Source organism: Dendrobium catenatum, unplaced genomic scaffold (assembly GCF_001605985.2).
Source record: "Dendrobium catenatum unplaced genomic scaffold, ASM160598v2 fragScaff_scaffold_43, whole genome shotgun sequence".
Taxonomy (NCBI): Eukaryota; Viridiplantae; Streptophyta; class Magnoliopsida; order Asparagales; family Orchidaceae; genus Dendrobium; species Dendrobium catenatum.
This window is the reverse complement of record NW_021318505.1, coordinates 1,942,323-1,959,412: the sequence shown is the minus strand read 5'-3', so window position 1 is coordinate 1,959,412 and position 17,090 is coordinate 1,942,323. Positions and strand designations below refer to the sequence as shown.

The 17,090-nt window shown below is 33.4% G+C and overlaps 1 protein-coding gene across 1 annotated transcript; it reads right to left on the bottom strand.

The window, feature by feature from the left end:
- Window positions 1-2,189: 2,189 nt before the first annotated feature.
- Window positions 2,190-14,156, bottom strand: LOC110107245 (sialyltransferase-like protein 5). The gene is made up of 11 exons (XM_020837443.2): window positions 13,914-14,156; window positions 13,749-13,825; window positions 9,795-9,881; window positions 9,611-9,688; window positions 9,449-9,540; window positions 9,152-9,353; window positions 8,136-8,226; window positions 7,043-7,101; window positions 6,691-6,839; window positions 3,989-4,070; window positions 2,190-2,758 (listed from the first exon to the last, which is right to left on the bottom strand). Exons 1-11 carry the CDS (start codon window positions 14,026-14,028, stop codon window positions 2,378-2,380), a joined length of 1,413 nt encoding a protein of 470 aa, XP_020693102.1. The 5' UTR covers window positions 14,029-14,156; the 3' UTR covers window positions 2,190-2,377.
- Between the last annotated feature and the right edge of the window lie 2,934 nt (window positions 14,157-17,090).

Here is a 17,090-nt window from a genome sequence, read left to right as displayed (position 1 = left end):
AAAAGTATTTTTGAACAATATTGATGTTGCATTGTTCACCTCGCAAAAATGCAGCTGTAAATGATGTTGAGGCCGAGCTTGGGGCGGACGACAAACACCAGTTGGCAGTTCGGTTGAAGATGATCTTAGGGCTCTAATTCAGACCCCTCCTTCAATTTTAACTTTTAATTAAAATATAGTAAGGTTTTTTGGACAGCCAACTTTCATGGGTTAGAGCAGTTCTTCACAAGTTGCACAAAATATAGGAGAACCCAATACTGAAATTTGTCTTCAAGTGAAGGTAGGCTAGCTACCATTCATATTACAAGAACAAGTAAATAACTGAATAAGAAAGACTTAAAAATTTTATATTATTAAGCATACAAAACCATAGGTAGCAGAGGAGGATTTCATGGAACAAATTACGGGCATTGCATGAACAATAGAATAGGCTGTCATTTGTCTCTCATATGCTGTAAGAATGAGTTAGGAGCAATACAGAAGGTTTTATACTCCGTTTTGATGCATTTGTCATAGTGAAGTTTTATTAAAGACCTGCTGCGTTGAATTGCTTTTTTTTTTTTACATAAATAGTTTGAATTTTATTTGACTAGAATTATTTTATTTCAGGGATTTGAATAATTCTTATATTTTATTTTTAGGACAAATGGCATCATTATATGAGCTGATAGGATATGAGGAATATGCACGCATGTATAACTCAACCAATTGGGACTGATTTAGGAGGAATTATTCTATGCGGATACAGACGCCGCTCAAAAGCGAATCAGAGCGCACCATGTCATCTCTTTGCTATGTACCGAGACTATATACCCGCTGTGTAATAGGCGACGTGGCGAGCTCTGATTCGCCTACATACGATCCGATTTCACACAAAATAATTTCTCTTTATTGAGAGAGAGAGAGAGAGAGAGAGAGAGAGAGAGAGAGAGAGAGAGAGGTCTTGTGTTTGTAAAGAGCAAATACTATTTTGAAATAGTCGAAAAATATATATATATATTGAATGCCTACATGCATGCAAGTAGACTCAATCTATTCTGTCTTAAAATTTTTTTATCAAAATATTCTAATAAATAGTAAAGTAAATGGATCTCAAAATTATTAAATTTATCTTAAAATGAATATTAAATATAAATAATGAATATAATAATTTCAAAATAAATTTAAGATATTTAAATCTCTTCAACAAGAATAACAACATCAAATCTTTATCTCACAATGTAAGAATTCTTTTTCTCCATTATAACTTATTAAAAATTAAATTCTCATTTAAATCTAATAAACAAAAAAAATTTCTAATACTTTTTAATTAAACCTTTTAAATTTGCCTCTACTTTTCGTATCACAAGCAGAAACTAAAATATCAAACTCTTTTAATCGGATCATCAAATAACCAACACTTCAGGTGACCAAATCATCTAAAAGACTAAAATAACTCTCTGATTTTCTCTGCCATTAGAACTACTCCAGCATTTTCATTAAAATTTAGAACTCTTTATGGTCATTAATTTAATTTAATAGGGATATCCCAAAACTCTTTATGGTCATTAATTTAATTTAATAGGGATATCCCAATAAGGACAAACTCTTGAGCAGTTCTAGACAAGGGCTAGACGTCTTGTAAACAAACAATTAGGGCTAGTACAACCGGCCAGCCGGCCAAGTGCTTTGGAGCCATGTTGAGGGCCACAGAGCTCTACCTACACTGAATTATATATATGTAATATATGGGTGCGAAAGTTATATATTTTGAATTTAAATATATGAATTTTTTAAACAGATTTTATGTTCATAAAGAACTTACCACGGCTCAATGTTAAAAAATAATAATAAGAATAAAAAATAATAAAAATGTTAAAAAGCTGAATACAAACCAAAAAAAAAAATCTCATTTGCAGGAGAAATTATTCTGTGCAGAAACCTGATGACAACAACAGCCTGGAGTTGTTGCACTTTAACTGTTCTTTTGCTGCAGTTTTACAAATACTGAGCAAAACGGCAGAAAAATTACAATTATTAATGCATATTGATGCCCTTTTGCTGATTACATGCAAAAGCACAGCAAAAGAGCAGCTTAAGCGCAGCAAAGCTTTAGTTGCTCTTTTGCTACGTTTTTGTAAATACTCAGCAAAAGTACAAATTATAAATGCATATTTACTGTCCTTTTGTTGAATATTTGCAAAAACACTAAAAAAAAGCAGCCAAAGGGCAACAAATTTAGACAGTTCTCGCCATCCGGTCTCGGCACATAATAATTTTTCCATTTCCAGAATGAGGCAAGCAAAATAACAAATGAGCTCGTTCAAAGTCGCCTCAATTACAAAAACTAGTAAAAGCTCAAGTCATCAGCATCATTGTCGAAGCTCTTGATGGAAAATCATTCATGTTTGACGCAGACAAGATCATCCAATTTGTTGCCATCCATCTTGTACAGAGATACACTGCCCATTTGCAAATAATGTTCCTGAGCCTCCCTTCTTAGGTTCTCAAATGGCAGAAGCTCCCATTTGCTATAATTTGAGTTCTTCCTCGTATAACTCATGTGAGGAGATCCCGAGACAGGACCAGCATTATCTCTGCCTACGGTGCCCCAAACTTTGCAGTTGGTGAAAGGTCCGAGCTGAAGAGGACCTCCTCTTGCCTGAATCTTCTTCAAGCGAAGAGCAGCTCCATGAGCAAGCCTTATGCTCTCTTTGCTTGGCAAATCAGACCAATCTTGAATCCTCTCAGCCCTCATAGGAGAATGAATCCTTATAACCTGCATATATTAGGTCATTTTAAGTTAATAAAGGGTATATGCTGTAGAACGGGAACGGCTTTGCTAGGGAGAGGTGGATTTCCATTCATGGGTGCTTGGCAACAAATTTCCTTAGCACTTGGTAGGCCTCTTGAGTGGTGGCAAAGAGAAAGAAGTTTCTCTTGCACTTGAAAGGGAAACAAACTCCCAACTTTGTTCTCTCAAAATCTGAAAACAGTTTCAGACTTTTAACAAAAATCTGAGAGGAATTCTCAGATTTTAGTGGACAAGGATCTAGAGACAGTTGAGGGAGAAGTCTATCCTTAATGGAGAAGAGAAAGGCTGAGAAGAAATTCCAATCCACGTGTCTTGACTAGAGAAGTTTGCTGGAGCAATTAGGAGAAGAGGGGACGGTGGGACAACAGGGAAATTTAATGGATTTCAATTCCCAAATCAGTGAATGGATTTGGGGGATTAGAATATGTGAGGTGTTTATATGCTTGGGAGGAAGTAGACAGCAACATGCAACCTCTCGCTGCCTTGGGACAGCAATTTGATGATCTCTGGCGGGTGGGCAGCAAGTATCTTTGGACTGGTTTCTCTAAACAGCAAAATGAAACTCTTGGACAGCACACCATGGCCTCCTGGTGGCAAGACAGTCACCAAAAACAGTCCAGAAATTCCTGGACAGCAATCTCGGGTCTTCAAGGATGCAGGACGGCAAGCCAATAATGCTGGAATATGTGGGCAGCCAATTGGAGTTTCCAGGAAAGGGAAGGAAAACGTGGGAAGAGCTTAGAGAGGAGGCGGTGGACTTAGATTAGCAGGTGGGGTTTAATTCTAAAATTAAAATGTCTGATTTTGGAAAAATTTAAAGAGGTGAGAGCCTAGGGAGTTACGGCCAAGAAGTAAGAAGGAACACTCGAATTATTTGTTTCCTAGAGTTTGGGCATCTTGAATTTGGCTGAAATTTGAGATCTCTTAGATTTAGGTTTTCTTTGGGCTCTAGCGGCGTCTAGAGATTTGGGAGAGATCGATCCTCCTCTCGAATTGAGGATCAAGTGTATATTGCTATTTTCCGTGTTCCTTTCATCAAATAATACAAATTATCTACTGTTTTGTGATTTTGTGCGGGTTTTGTGGAGCAAGCTGTTTTCCGAAGATTGATAGGAAATAGTTGAGATCTACAAGTGTTTCCTGTCAAAAACATGAAGCTAGCTAGGGTCATAAGAGAAGAAACAAAGGTCTTACACCAAGGCATTCCAGCAACTGATAATAGGCTCTTCCCTGCAATGGATTATGCCCCTTTCTTGGTGAGGAGAAGTACCGCGTCCTGACAACACGAAATGCTTTTTTTATCATATCATAACATCAATATCTATGCATTAATAACAAACACAAGATATAAGAATAGCATTAATACTATTTATTTAGCAAAACAAATTTGATGATTCTCTTTATGGAAATATTAAATCATTAGATGTATTGGGAGGGAGGTTCTATTGTGCCTCATTTACCTATGCACCTATGTGGCTTCTTAACAGTGAATAAATCCCTCTTCTTTCGTAGATATAAGTTGCGACCATCTCCTTTCGTAGATATAAGTTGCGACCAAATCATATAAATTTTAGCGTATTTATGTGCTTGATTTCTTTGTTATTTATGTTTTCATGCTCATACAAGTAATTCCAATGAGGTACTTTCAGTTAAGCAAGCTGCTTGTTCTAAACTTGTAATGATTAATATTAGTCTTCTTGTTTTAACACCAACATGGACAAAGAAAGGTCATGGATCTCTAAGTTCAGCAAATGTAAAAAATAAATAATAAAAAGTGAACAGATAGGCTAATTGATGCATTACAACTCTACCTCAATCTTAATCAAAGTTTATGTTTTCAATCTCATTTTGTAAATCATATATTTATTTTGGTTAATAACTAGGGGTTTAAATGTCATTTTATATTTAAACTAATTTGTCATTTTTTTACATTTATTTAATGATAGCTTTTTCATTTTTAATCCATCATAATTCTCTAAAAACTAGCTTGAGTCTTGTAATTATGTTAGTTGAGGTTGGGATATATAAAGTTTTCTTTTGGCATCAACCTAGGGATTGATTCTCCCATCTAGAACTATCCCATGCTTTTTTTCTCTCTCCTCCCTACCTTCTTTTGAGTATAAACTCATTTAATCTCCTCAATCCCCTTACTTTCTTAACTCTGTGATTCTTCCCCCATACAGAACTCTTCCTTTTTTTCTTGTCTAGATCCTTATCAACTTGGTATTAGAGCTAAATTCTTAAATCCTAAAATTTTCAGATGAACAATTCTCTCCATTCATCCATCATGAACTCAAGCCTCTTCCCCATCATTGAGCCCAGCTTCATCACCCTATTTGTGTTCTCTGTCGACTCCATCAAAACCTCTTCTGTCCCAATCAATGGGGATCTCCTTAACACTATTTTTAATAAACTTATTTAGTTTCTTCGCCTCCAAGAAGATCTCTCCTTCCTGCTCTCCTACAAATTCGATAACATTACACTGCTTGCTTTCTCACTTGTACGGTTTCATAGTTGCTCTTCACATGCAAAAATCACTAAACTATATACATACATCCACATACACGTGATTTGCAACCCAGCGTACATTAGGTTCCCCTGATTTAACTTGTAGATCTTCCTTCGCTTGACCTATCTATTTCTCATGACTCCAACCAATTATATGCCTCTCAAACTCCATATTTTTCCACCGTGCTTCTCCTCTAACGTCATCTCTAGCTTCTTTAATCCACTTCCTGCTCTATCATCAACATCAAATTTGATAAGCCCAAGCACAACGCATTTTCTCTCTACCCTTCGCTTCTCATGCAACTCTAACAACACTTTAACAAATAACCTCATAATCCCATTGTAATGCTCAGTTGTTGTGCATGTCTCCCACATTCCTCCTTCAGTGCTTAATATCAACCGCTTCAAACATCCATCAAACATCTCCCACATCTCATGTTTGAAGCGTACAATCACAATTTAATGCACACTCGAAACACTCTCCTGCACACAATGCTCAACCTCATTCATGCACAAGTATGGCAACCCTAAAATCTCGCGTAAGCTTTGCCCATAATGTTTGCTCTCCACCTAATATTGTGAAGCATGAATATTGATGAACAAATCAAACCAAATTCAATTAAGTTTCCAAATAACCTTAAATTGCCCAATCTAGCCCAATTATAAACTCAAATTAATAAAAAGAGTCAAGTCAATCAGGTCAAATTGGATAAGGTGACTCTAGCAGTAAGCATAAAGGCTCGCAAGCTTCTAGAGAAATCTTTCAAGAGTTGAGAATTGATGAAGAGAGTCTTCTATCGATATCATTCTCAAATTTTAGTCATAGTCTGTATCTTAATTTTATTTATTGTATATTGTGACTTTCTACCCCACATAGTGGGATAAAGGCTTGATGTTGTTGTTGTTGTATATTGTGACTTTCTTCTTTTAAGTTAATTATAACGGGTTTAAATCACATTTGATACTTAAGACTATTTTTTCCTTTTTAATATTTTTTAAGAATTATTTTGTCATTTTTAAGAAAGCCTATTTCTTTCAATAGTGACTAGAGTATTATAATTGGGTCAATTGAACATAAAATAAGTAAAGGTTTATTTTTAGTATTCTCCAACGAGTATTTATTTCCTCCATCTAAAGTTCTCTCATGCTTATTTCTATCACCCACCTCCCTTTCTTTGAAGCATTCACTCACCCAATTTCTTCAATCTCATTCATTCTTTAACTCCCGGTCCTTACCCTATAACAATTATTCCCTTATGCTATCCCACCGGTTATCACCCACACACATTACCATTAAGTACATCAACCATAATTTATAGATAAAATGATTTTAAACTTATAAATAAAAAAAATTATCGGTTGCAGAGGTTGGAAGATTATTAACTAACCATTCTGTATAACCAGGATCCACAGTGAAACCATATATGTCCACTACATCACACATGGATAGAGCCAATTCTATAGACTTCATTCCAGTTCCTTTAGCACCCCTTCGTAGCACTATTCCTTGGAAAAGATAAACTGGATTAGGAAGACTCTGCATCATATGCCACAAGAGTTATATTAGCAAATAAAAAATGGTCAGATCTATAAATAAATCATATGCTACATCTTCTGTGATCATTAAATCTGTATAGATTTTTGACAGTAGTGATAGTAACTCAAGTTAAATATATATTAGAATAGTATTATAAACAACACAAATATAAATGATAAAATACACTCTGCTTAGAACGTCACCTCTATCATAGCGTTGAAGTCTCTATGCGTCACACTTTTAATTATAAGCACCTCATCTGCTGCATAGTATGATTCAAGTTTGGTAAATGCTTTGTTAGAAGAAAATAAAGGCTGCTATATATGATAAAGTAATTATACAATATATGAAATGGAAGTCGATAGCACAACACAGTTGAGAAATAGGATATGAAACCTAACTAAAAAAGGTTATTGGCTGAATCAGTTTTATGTAAAAGGTGGTCTACTTGAAAAAACATCGATAATTTTCTTTTAGTTGTATGTTGAAGGTGGTGAATGAATGGTTAACATATTATACTTACATAAGGCAGATAAAGGATGTGCTTAGTAAAAAAAATTAATGTAGATAAACAAAATTGCATGCAATATGACTCTTCCAAACTTTGATAGGGAGCTTTTAAAGAGACATAAGCGTCACATAAGAGATCTGCACAGCCAGTTATCGTTTTGAATCTTCTAAAAGCATTGACCGGTTCATATGATAAGAGTTGAAGTTTTGTTGATATTTAAATTTTACTAAATTGGGCATTAACAATAAGCATTTCTATCTCGAGCCTACTAAAATATTCCATTCATCTTACTTGCCAAAGAAAACAAATCATCATAGAATCGTCAACGTACATGACTCACACTTATAATATCCAAAGACAGTTGAGAGGCAAAGTCAAAATCAAAGGTCATCTCATCAATGGAACTAACTAGTCTTATTGCACTTATTGCTCTTAACCCCACTCCATATCCCACCACATCTAATAGCAGACGCAAAAATGAAAATATACGCTTTACTTATTCCAAGCTTATTCTGCAATAGTAGGCTATACAAAAATTAAAGCTTGATAAGATTTCACAATGTCATGAAATCAGAACTGCCGATCTAGCATCCATCTCATTGGTAACTATTGCACGGCCCTCTACAAATAATTACAATAAAAAAATAAATTAAATAATGATCAACATATCTTCACGAACTACAATCTGGCTCTTCCAGCAAACAAACTAGCTTCCACCTCACAGCTTGAAGGATGCAATTTTCAAAAGAAAAAGCTTAGTTTAGCATATTAATCTCTAAACGTACAAGATCCATTTAAAATGGCAGCCATGTTTCGAGCAGCTCCTCTTACTACAAGACGGAAGTCCCGTTTCAGGCCAACATGTTTAGCATATTTCTGCATAGAGGCAGGAAGAAGAAAATTAGCAGCCGGAAACATGCTAATCGAACAACATATATCATATATCTTAATGCACTTGGGTGTGCTTTGATGCTTAATGTTTCCACGTGGTAAAATCAAATAAGAATTGTTAAGGTAATTCAGAAACATGTCAAGCATATATCCTGATTTAGTTCAATGCACTACAATATATCCATACAAACACTTTTGTGGCATTTTCTTAAATCATACAATATATGTTATTCAAAGGTGGATTGCAATATTATCATCTACCTTATTATATAAGATTAAACATTCATCACATTTCTCATTTTATTCATTATCCACTCTCAGAAGAATTGTTAAGCTAACCCTAAGACCATGCTTATATATCCTGATTTACTTCAATGCATCATTATATATGCATACAAACACTTTCGTGGGATCTAATTTTTATTTTCAATTTCGTGGGACTTAATTAAATCATACAATATACATTATTCATAGGTGGATTGCAAGATCATCATCTAGCTTATTATATCAGAGTAATTCATTAATCAAATTTCTTATTTTATTTATAATCCACTCTTAGTCAGGGTTATGGCTTCCCAAGAAGCATATAACCAATGTATCAAGCACTAGAGTAAACCAAATATTCCAGATTAAGGATAAAATTAAATAAGGCAAAATAGTAACTGCTGAATTACCAAGTAATTATGGGGGAAGGTAGCAACAAAATCCAAGTGTATCAAAACAAATAGCTTACAAACATCAAGCATGCAGCCCAAAGCAAAACAGTTTGCAATGTAGCATGGCACTATATTCAAACAGTAGCAATTTTCATCACTATGATGATTAGCAAATGCATTTATATACTGGCGAATATTAAAATCCTTAGTTTAACTTTTTTGTAAAGAAGAGAAATAAATATTGAATTACGTACAACATTAACCGGAGCTTCATTGTCCCTAAAGACTGCATCATGTTCATCAATTTCTTGCCCAAATTCTGTCTTCAAGAGATCCCCTGAATTCCCAACAACAGCACATGTTCTGAATTGTCGTGGATGAAAAGGAGGCTTTGATGGTAAAATCAAGTTAAGGTGCTCCTCACAAAGAGAGCGATTGTAGCATCTCTCTGCATTCCTGAAAAGAAGCAGATGGCATCAATGCCAAGAAACTGGTGGTAATTAAGTCATGGCACATGAAACTGAGGGAACAACTAATGTTAGGCATCTTACAACTGTGCAATCCTTTTTGCTGCATAATCTAACCAACCGTCTGGTCGGACATCCAAGTATTCTCTTGTCAAGATGGTAGTCATATTACGGTACTGCCATTTTTAAAAGTTCAATGTATATTATTTAAGGGGATCAAACATATGTTTAGAAATAAGAACTAACCTGTTCCCACAGTAGAATAGCTTCACATACGTCATACTGGTATTCCAACGGCTCAAAAATTTTAAACTGTGCATTATACTGTAAAGAGATATAAAGCATTAAGCCAAAATTAGTAAGGAAACTTCGGTGATCAGGGAAGAAAAAATGTCATTAATTCTGAAGGTAAATAGAGAGAGTATTTAACCCAGGTACTGTTAGTGCCTTCAGGAAATTTAAGGATCAATCTACAGTGATCAATAATGTCTGCAGTGAGGCCAAGTCCTCTGTTTGCCTGGACAAAATTCCACTGTTGTTAAATATCAACCCTCATTTGAAAGTAGGCCTGGAAAAAATAATGCAGGGTCATAAAGAATAACTGGGAAGTAAAAAATTGTACTCTATGGTAATATAAGAAACAAGATTCATGGCCTGTTTTCATAAACAAGTACAGAAGAATTCAGAGAATCATACATTTTTCTAATGTCAGCAATCATATTATTACTACAGATTTCCTAATCTTTGAACTAAATAGGTTTTTGTTAATGCAACATAAGTTACATAATTTATTTTTCCATGAATCATTTAATTTGCAATAACTTGCAGTCTCACAAGCAACATAACAATCCCTTCATTATTTGAAAACATTGTAGGTGCAAGCTTGCAAGGGTAAATTGAACATTATAGACTAGTCAAATGCTGAAGGTGTCATTGTAAATTGTTTAAAATTCCCTGCCTTACTATACTAAAATGCTTCAAATGATACTTCAAGGATAAATAGATTGAGTCGTATCCATAAAATAAGAAAATGGAAAGAGTATATACATGGATAAAACTTGTAACTTGCAAAGCTAAATGGAATAAGATTGAACTTGCATGACTATGAAAATTGAATTCATAAATTAATCATGCAATTAATCTCTATAATAAATGCATGATTAATATTGTTCTTTAAGTTTTTGGTTCATATCAACCCAAGTAGATATTTTAGCAGTAAAACTTCACCAAAATATTTGCATAAATCCCATTAAGCTTGTTTAGCAAACTCAGCTCATTAGGAATAAGACATATTGCAACTTTTAAGGAAGTCTGATAAATTATCAATTCAATTTGAAGATACACAAAGATTATTTCTCTCATAAATATAGGAATATAACTATTAACTTTATTAATTATTTAAAAATTATTTAGAATAATAGCAAAACTATTTTTGTTTAAATTACATCTTTTTATTGTTATGATGGTTCACAATGTGATGCAAATTTAAGCTATGATATCAAATCAAATATATGATATCTTTGAGTCTAGAATTTTTAATGCAACTGTAATATGAGATGTAGAAACCTGTACAACGAACATGTAAAATTCATGGTACACAAACTATGTTTTTGAATTGATGCACTTGAAGGAAACAAAATTGTATCAAATTTGACGAAACACAATCACTCTCTTAAACCAATAACAAAACATAGAGTAATAAAAAATGAAATAATTCACCAGAAAGCAAGCATTACACTTATACTAGGAGATAACCTCTCTCAAAATTCTTCAAGTCTCTCACTTAGTTAAAAAATTGAATCTCAAAAGCAAAAGGAATGCACATCCAAATAGAATTTTTATCAAATCATTAATTATAAATTTTATACATACCTTAAACCCAATTCATATTTATAAATCCAATTTGAAATTCCCTTAATCAGCCATGACTTACTTCATGGAGAGTTCACAAATTTTGATTTCTAAATAACACAAAAAAGTGGCTGGATAAGCCGCAAGAACTGGTAGAGAAAGTCACAGAAACAAAATAATAGAAGTTGCAAAACCCAGTAGAGAAAGTCATCGGGATAAAAGAATAAAAATTGTAGAACATGAACAGCACAAGGAATCAAATGCAAAAAAATAAGAAATCCTAGTCAACAAAAAAGATATGGGTACAGAATGCCAAAGAAAGTAGAAAAAAAATGAGGAACAAAGAGATGTTGAAAAAAAAAAATTAGAAGAATAAGTTGTTGCAAGAAATCACAAGAGTAACCCTAACAAAGAAAAATCGTAAGCTCCAGATCACCAATATTCTATTGATTCCTTATGCAATGTTTAGAAAAACAAAAAAGAGGGGATAAAAGAGTGGTACCACCTATTGAAAGGGATGCAAACGGATAGTCTTTTTCTATGGAGTAGTGGAAGAACCTAGTCAAAGAATAAACTTTATTAAAGTGAATGACATAATCTTCTATCCCATTGTTTGATGACCAACAATGATGAAAACTTTTTTATTAGTATTTGAGCAAATTAAACTATAGTTGTTTAAGCTATGTCACTTCTTATTTCAAGTGGTTTACTATGTAAGCCCTCAAGGGTAATTGAATGAAATTCTTGCAAACCAAATTTTGGCAAGCCTAATTCCTATTTTTGTGCTTCAAAGAATTGGCATAATGTACTTTAATGTTTCACCAATTCAAACACTTTGAGGATTTAGCATCAATAAATTGAAGAATCACTGTGCATCTTTGTTTTTTTTTTCTTTTCTCTCCCGTCTTTCCCAAATCCTTACACTTTTCATTTTTCTATTGCCTTGTCTATTTAAATTTGACATCAAATCAAATTTGATACCATGTTGGTGCAAACAGTAAACAAAAAAATCAAGTGTGGGGATATACACAATGATTCCTCAAGTTGTATATATTGAATCCACAAATATAATGAAATGTTGAATCATAAAAGTGGGTTGTATTGACTCATAGTATTAAAAGGAGAAAATAACCTAGCTAAAATTTAGGCAGCATGAATTTTCATTCAACTTATATAAAATTTCAATTTAGAAAACATAAGTGAGATATTTATATAAATAGCCAAATAGTTAAAAGTTTGAGTGAGTATGACTTAAATCAAAATAGAAAATTCTGATCCAACTCAACTCAAACTCAACTTAAAATTGATTCAAGTCGAGCCAACATAATTATTTGATTCCAAGCAGCATAAAAAAAAATTTTTGAGTTGACTCAAATATGATTTTTTATTTTACAATATAACAATATATATTAGTATATATTATACATGTATTGATATTATATGAATTATAGAAGTCAACCTTAGAGTCTAAAGGCTTTCGCTTGAATAGATCTAAAACTGAATATATGGAGTGTAGTTTTGGTAATAATAGATCTAGTGAGAGGATTGTGACTTTAGGCGATCAAATCATTAATAGATAGAAGTTCAAGACGAAATATAAGAAGGATACAGAGAAGAAGATAGCTAACAAGCTATGACAAACCCGCAGGTTTTGAATGATCTCATTCCAAAAATTGTTCAGTCTCTCTCCCCACATAGAAAATCAGCCTCAATTTATAGGAGAAATAAGAGGGAATAGCATTCAATAGTTCACATAATTGTGCCACCAAAAACAGTCAATAGGAGCTTATCAAGATAGCCCATTTAATTTGAAGTTAAAGAACACAACATAGGAAACAACTGAACAGCCAGCAGCAGGGAAAACCGATCAAAACAGGCAACCAACAGTAGGGAAACCAAGGGACAGCATGGAAATCGAACAACCACCATGGGAAGACACAACCACATTGAAAGACCAAACAATCAAATGGGAAGACAAAACAGCAACCAAAAACCCCTCCAAATCAGCCCCTACCTTGATTGCATCACAACACAATCTACCTTTATTAAACCTTTTTAAGGTTACTGTAGCAAAAATCATTACCTCACTTCTAATCTAACCTTTAAACATGGTACATCTCAGCGTGCAAAACAAATCCACAATCTCGTTGTCCTCCATCATAAGCATCATTCATTCCTCGTGCTCCCTAGCAAACTAAAGTAGGTGCGTTAACAAACAGATCCTTTGAACCTATCAAAGCTGGATTCCCCTCGGCCAACCAAAACAGTACCCATATTTCCAACACAATTTCCACAATTCTTCCAGATCACTTCAGGTCAATAATCAGTCACGCTGAAGTTTAGAACTAGGTATCCATTTATCCACAAACCTCTATATAAATTGCTTCTATAAAAATGGCTTAAATTCAAACCACATAGCCTTACATTTTAGTTCTTTCTATACAACAGCAGAGTAACATATATCCTAATATTCCAACATAATTGTACGACAAAAGCATAAGCAACGGAAGGGAGAAACAATTTGAAGCCATACCACGCATTGTTGAATTCGTGACTGGAAATCCGAGAGCATACTAATCTCCTCCCTATTTGTATCATATTTTCTCTTCCCTGAAACCAAGGATGGAAAAAATTTGAGGAGACCATATAAAATCTGGAAGATAGGGTTTCTCCGGTTCGCCGGTTACCTACTACACACCTGCGAAGAATGAGGACTGGATAGAGACGAGGAGGACCGAAAAGATAAGGGCCACGCCGAAGAGAAGAATGATGGTCGGCCGCCGGCTCGCGGCGGAGCTCTTCGGCCCTCTCATTTCCCTTTTAATGAGGTCTTTGTAGATTCGATCCCTCTCGCCTCTTCGCTGTAGATTCCGATCGCTTTCCTCTCAGTTCTGCTTTTGGGCCTGTCTGGATGGAGGATTGAGGATGAGGATTGAGGCCAGAATTAGGCAAGATTTGAGCTAAATTCTGACACGCCAAAAAATTAAAGAAATACATATTGTTAAATTTAATAATTTAATAATTTATTTTTAATAATCATGCCTAAAATCGTTTAATTATTTATTTTTATTTCCCGTATCCATCTAAAATCACAAACAATCTACTCTCTGAACAAATATAAGATGAATCGTAGTTTGTTTGTTCTTGAATGAGCTCATTTGGTTTTTTATATTTATTTTTAATCATATCTTTATATTTATCAAAACTTCGAATTAGACCTATATAATTTTTTTTATAACCAATAAATATAACTAGATAAATTAATTTAGAATACAAAAATGTAATTAATAAAAGAAATATTTATTAAATAAAATAAAATTTACATTAGGAAACATAAATAGGAACAAAAAAATACACACATACTAAACATTATAATTATTATATTGCTCTCACAAATGATCAATCAATGTATTTTGCAGTGTGATATGGGCATCTTTATCTCTGATTTATCTACGGAGAGCAATAAATTCTTAAAATCAGGTATTTTTATCTACTACCATTTCAACATTCGGGCCGACGCTTCTCTCGCAACTTGAATTGGTCCACTAAGATTGCGTTCATCTTCAATTTATGATTATCATGTTATACAAAATTATACATATACTCATTATATCATGTAACACTTATTTTCTCTAAAATATACGAGTCCTACCACAATTTTGAAATGAGATTTGTCAAAATTTACTTTTTTTCTTACAAAACGAATTTAGGATTTAACACCTCCATATTTATAAAATTCATATTTATAGAATTTATGAAATCCTACTTAAATTTAATCCCAGCTAAACCAAATTAACAAGGCCTTTGGATGGAAGCTCAGATTACTGCAACTACGATTAGATCGTAAGGCATTGAAAGTTGATCAATATCACCTCAGATAAATGACGAGAAATGACACTATCTGAAATTTTGACCAGGATAGTATCTAATATTTGGAGTTCGGCTAAGGCTAATCAGCTTTGAAGAATGCTAATCTATAGGAAGAAAAAAAATAAACTAGTGAACTTCTCTCGCAAATAATTAAATAAACCTACAACAGATTATCATAATTTTAAAAACTTTTTATCTTGATCAAGAATCTTATAGTGAAGTATTTTTGAGCAAATAAATTAAAAGATATGATTGCTATTATTATTTTTTATCAAAGATTCTTTAAAGAAACAACCATTTGACAATTAAGAGGCTACTACTAACACGATTTACAAACCCATAAAATATAACTTATTTTGCATGAAATAATAAGGCGCATATTCTAAAAGAAAAAATGAGCACGTACCTTAAAACATCTAAGTAATTGAAATGCAAAAAAAAAGGAGCAACTTAAACTTTTAAATAATTTAAAGAACATAAGAATATGGCATTTGTTTGTTTTAATATGTCATGGTATATATCCTAATGCACTCATCATTTCTATTGATTGCGAAAAAGGAAAAACATGATGAATAATATATGCTCAAAACAAATCCAGATGCCTTGAATATGAAAAGAATTTGACTCTTTTTGGGAGCAATTATTTTTATAAAATAGTTCACTTGGCTTATAAAAGGATAAGCATGCATAAACTTCATATATGCTCGTTGGACATTGAAAGCCCCAGCTTTGAGACGACTGAGAAAATTTCAACACAAGCTGCCAAAAGTACAATTAATAGAATAATCAAATAAAGTCTTTTTTCCACAAAAAAAAGGAACCTAATTGAATCCATCGGAAAGTGGAGTGATCAAACCATCACCAATAATCTTGCAAGTCCCAATAAGTGACGCTGATGCCTACCTCTACATAATTGGAGTCATAGTCATAGCATATGCCATCAGTCATTTTATAAGTAGAGAGCACCTCGTTAGCGATTTGCCCATTCAGTAGAAAACTCACTCGAGCAAGGTAACAGAGAAGATAGTACGAAACAAAGGTTCCATTTTCACCATTATCGTCGGCTTGGAGGACTTTGAAGATGTATTTAAGTAGACGAATGAGGGCAAGTGTCAAGAACACAAATGAGAGAGCTCCGAAGATCTCCTCAATCGTCTCTGATTGCTTGATATTTTGTTCAAATGAGCTCTTATAGATATAAATCAGCGAGATGCTTAGGTCACTGTGGACCACGCCAAGAGTCTAGTATGCAAGCATGAGCATCGCCACCCCGTGACTCCTGCAAATCAAATATATCTACGATTCCCTATACCATAACCCAAAATTTTTGCAAAAAAAAGTGCCAAAAAAGTAGAAAACCTTACACATCTTGACGGAATTCGAAAAGGTTTAATAAGTTTGGTATTAAACTTCCAAGTAAATCATGTTAATTTTCTTTCGATTCACAACTGAATGCTAGATGAAATGAAAATCGATACCTTTCAGTGGTAGCCGGTGCCTCTGGTTGCGGTGGACCTGATTAGCCGTTATTTGATTCTGAGTTTTATGTTAAAGCCGATGATCATATATATATTTAAGGCCGAGTCATTTATCTTCATGGAATGAATATTTTTATCCTTTTTTATTTTACTGGAAGTCTAAGCTCTCAACCAATAGGCCAAGGAGAGTTGTGTCCACATCGCCTTTCACTATTTCTATCAAAAGAATATTCAATCTTACCGTGGATGCATAAAGAAAATTTAACCCTGACATTTACTGATTTCAAATTTAAGTGGTTAGCATTGGCCATGTAATTTTAGAGTTTTATATCAATTTTCAAATTTTTTATGTCAATGCTTTATCAAATAATTTATATATAAGAATTAAGGGTATTTATTTAATAATGACAATGTTTTATTAATATCATTTTTGTAAATTTTATTTACGATGTGCACATGTACATGCATTTATATCATTTTTTTTATAAAATTATTTATTAACATTTTCTGACTACTTTATAGTGAAA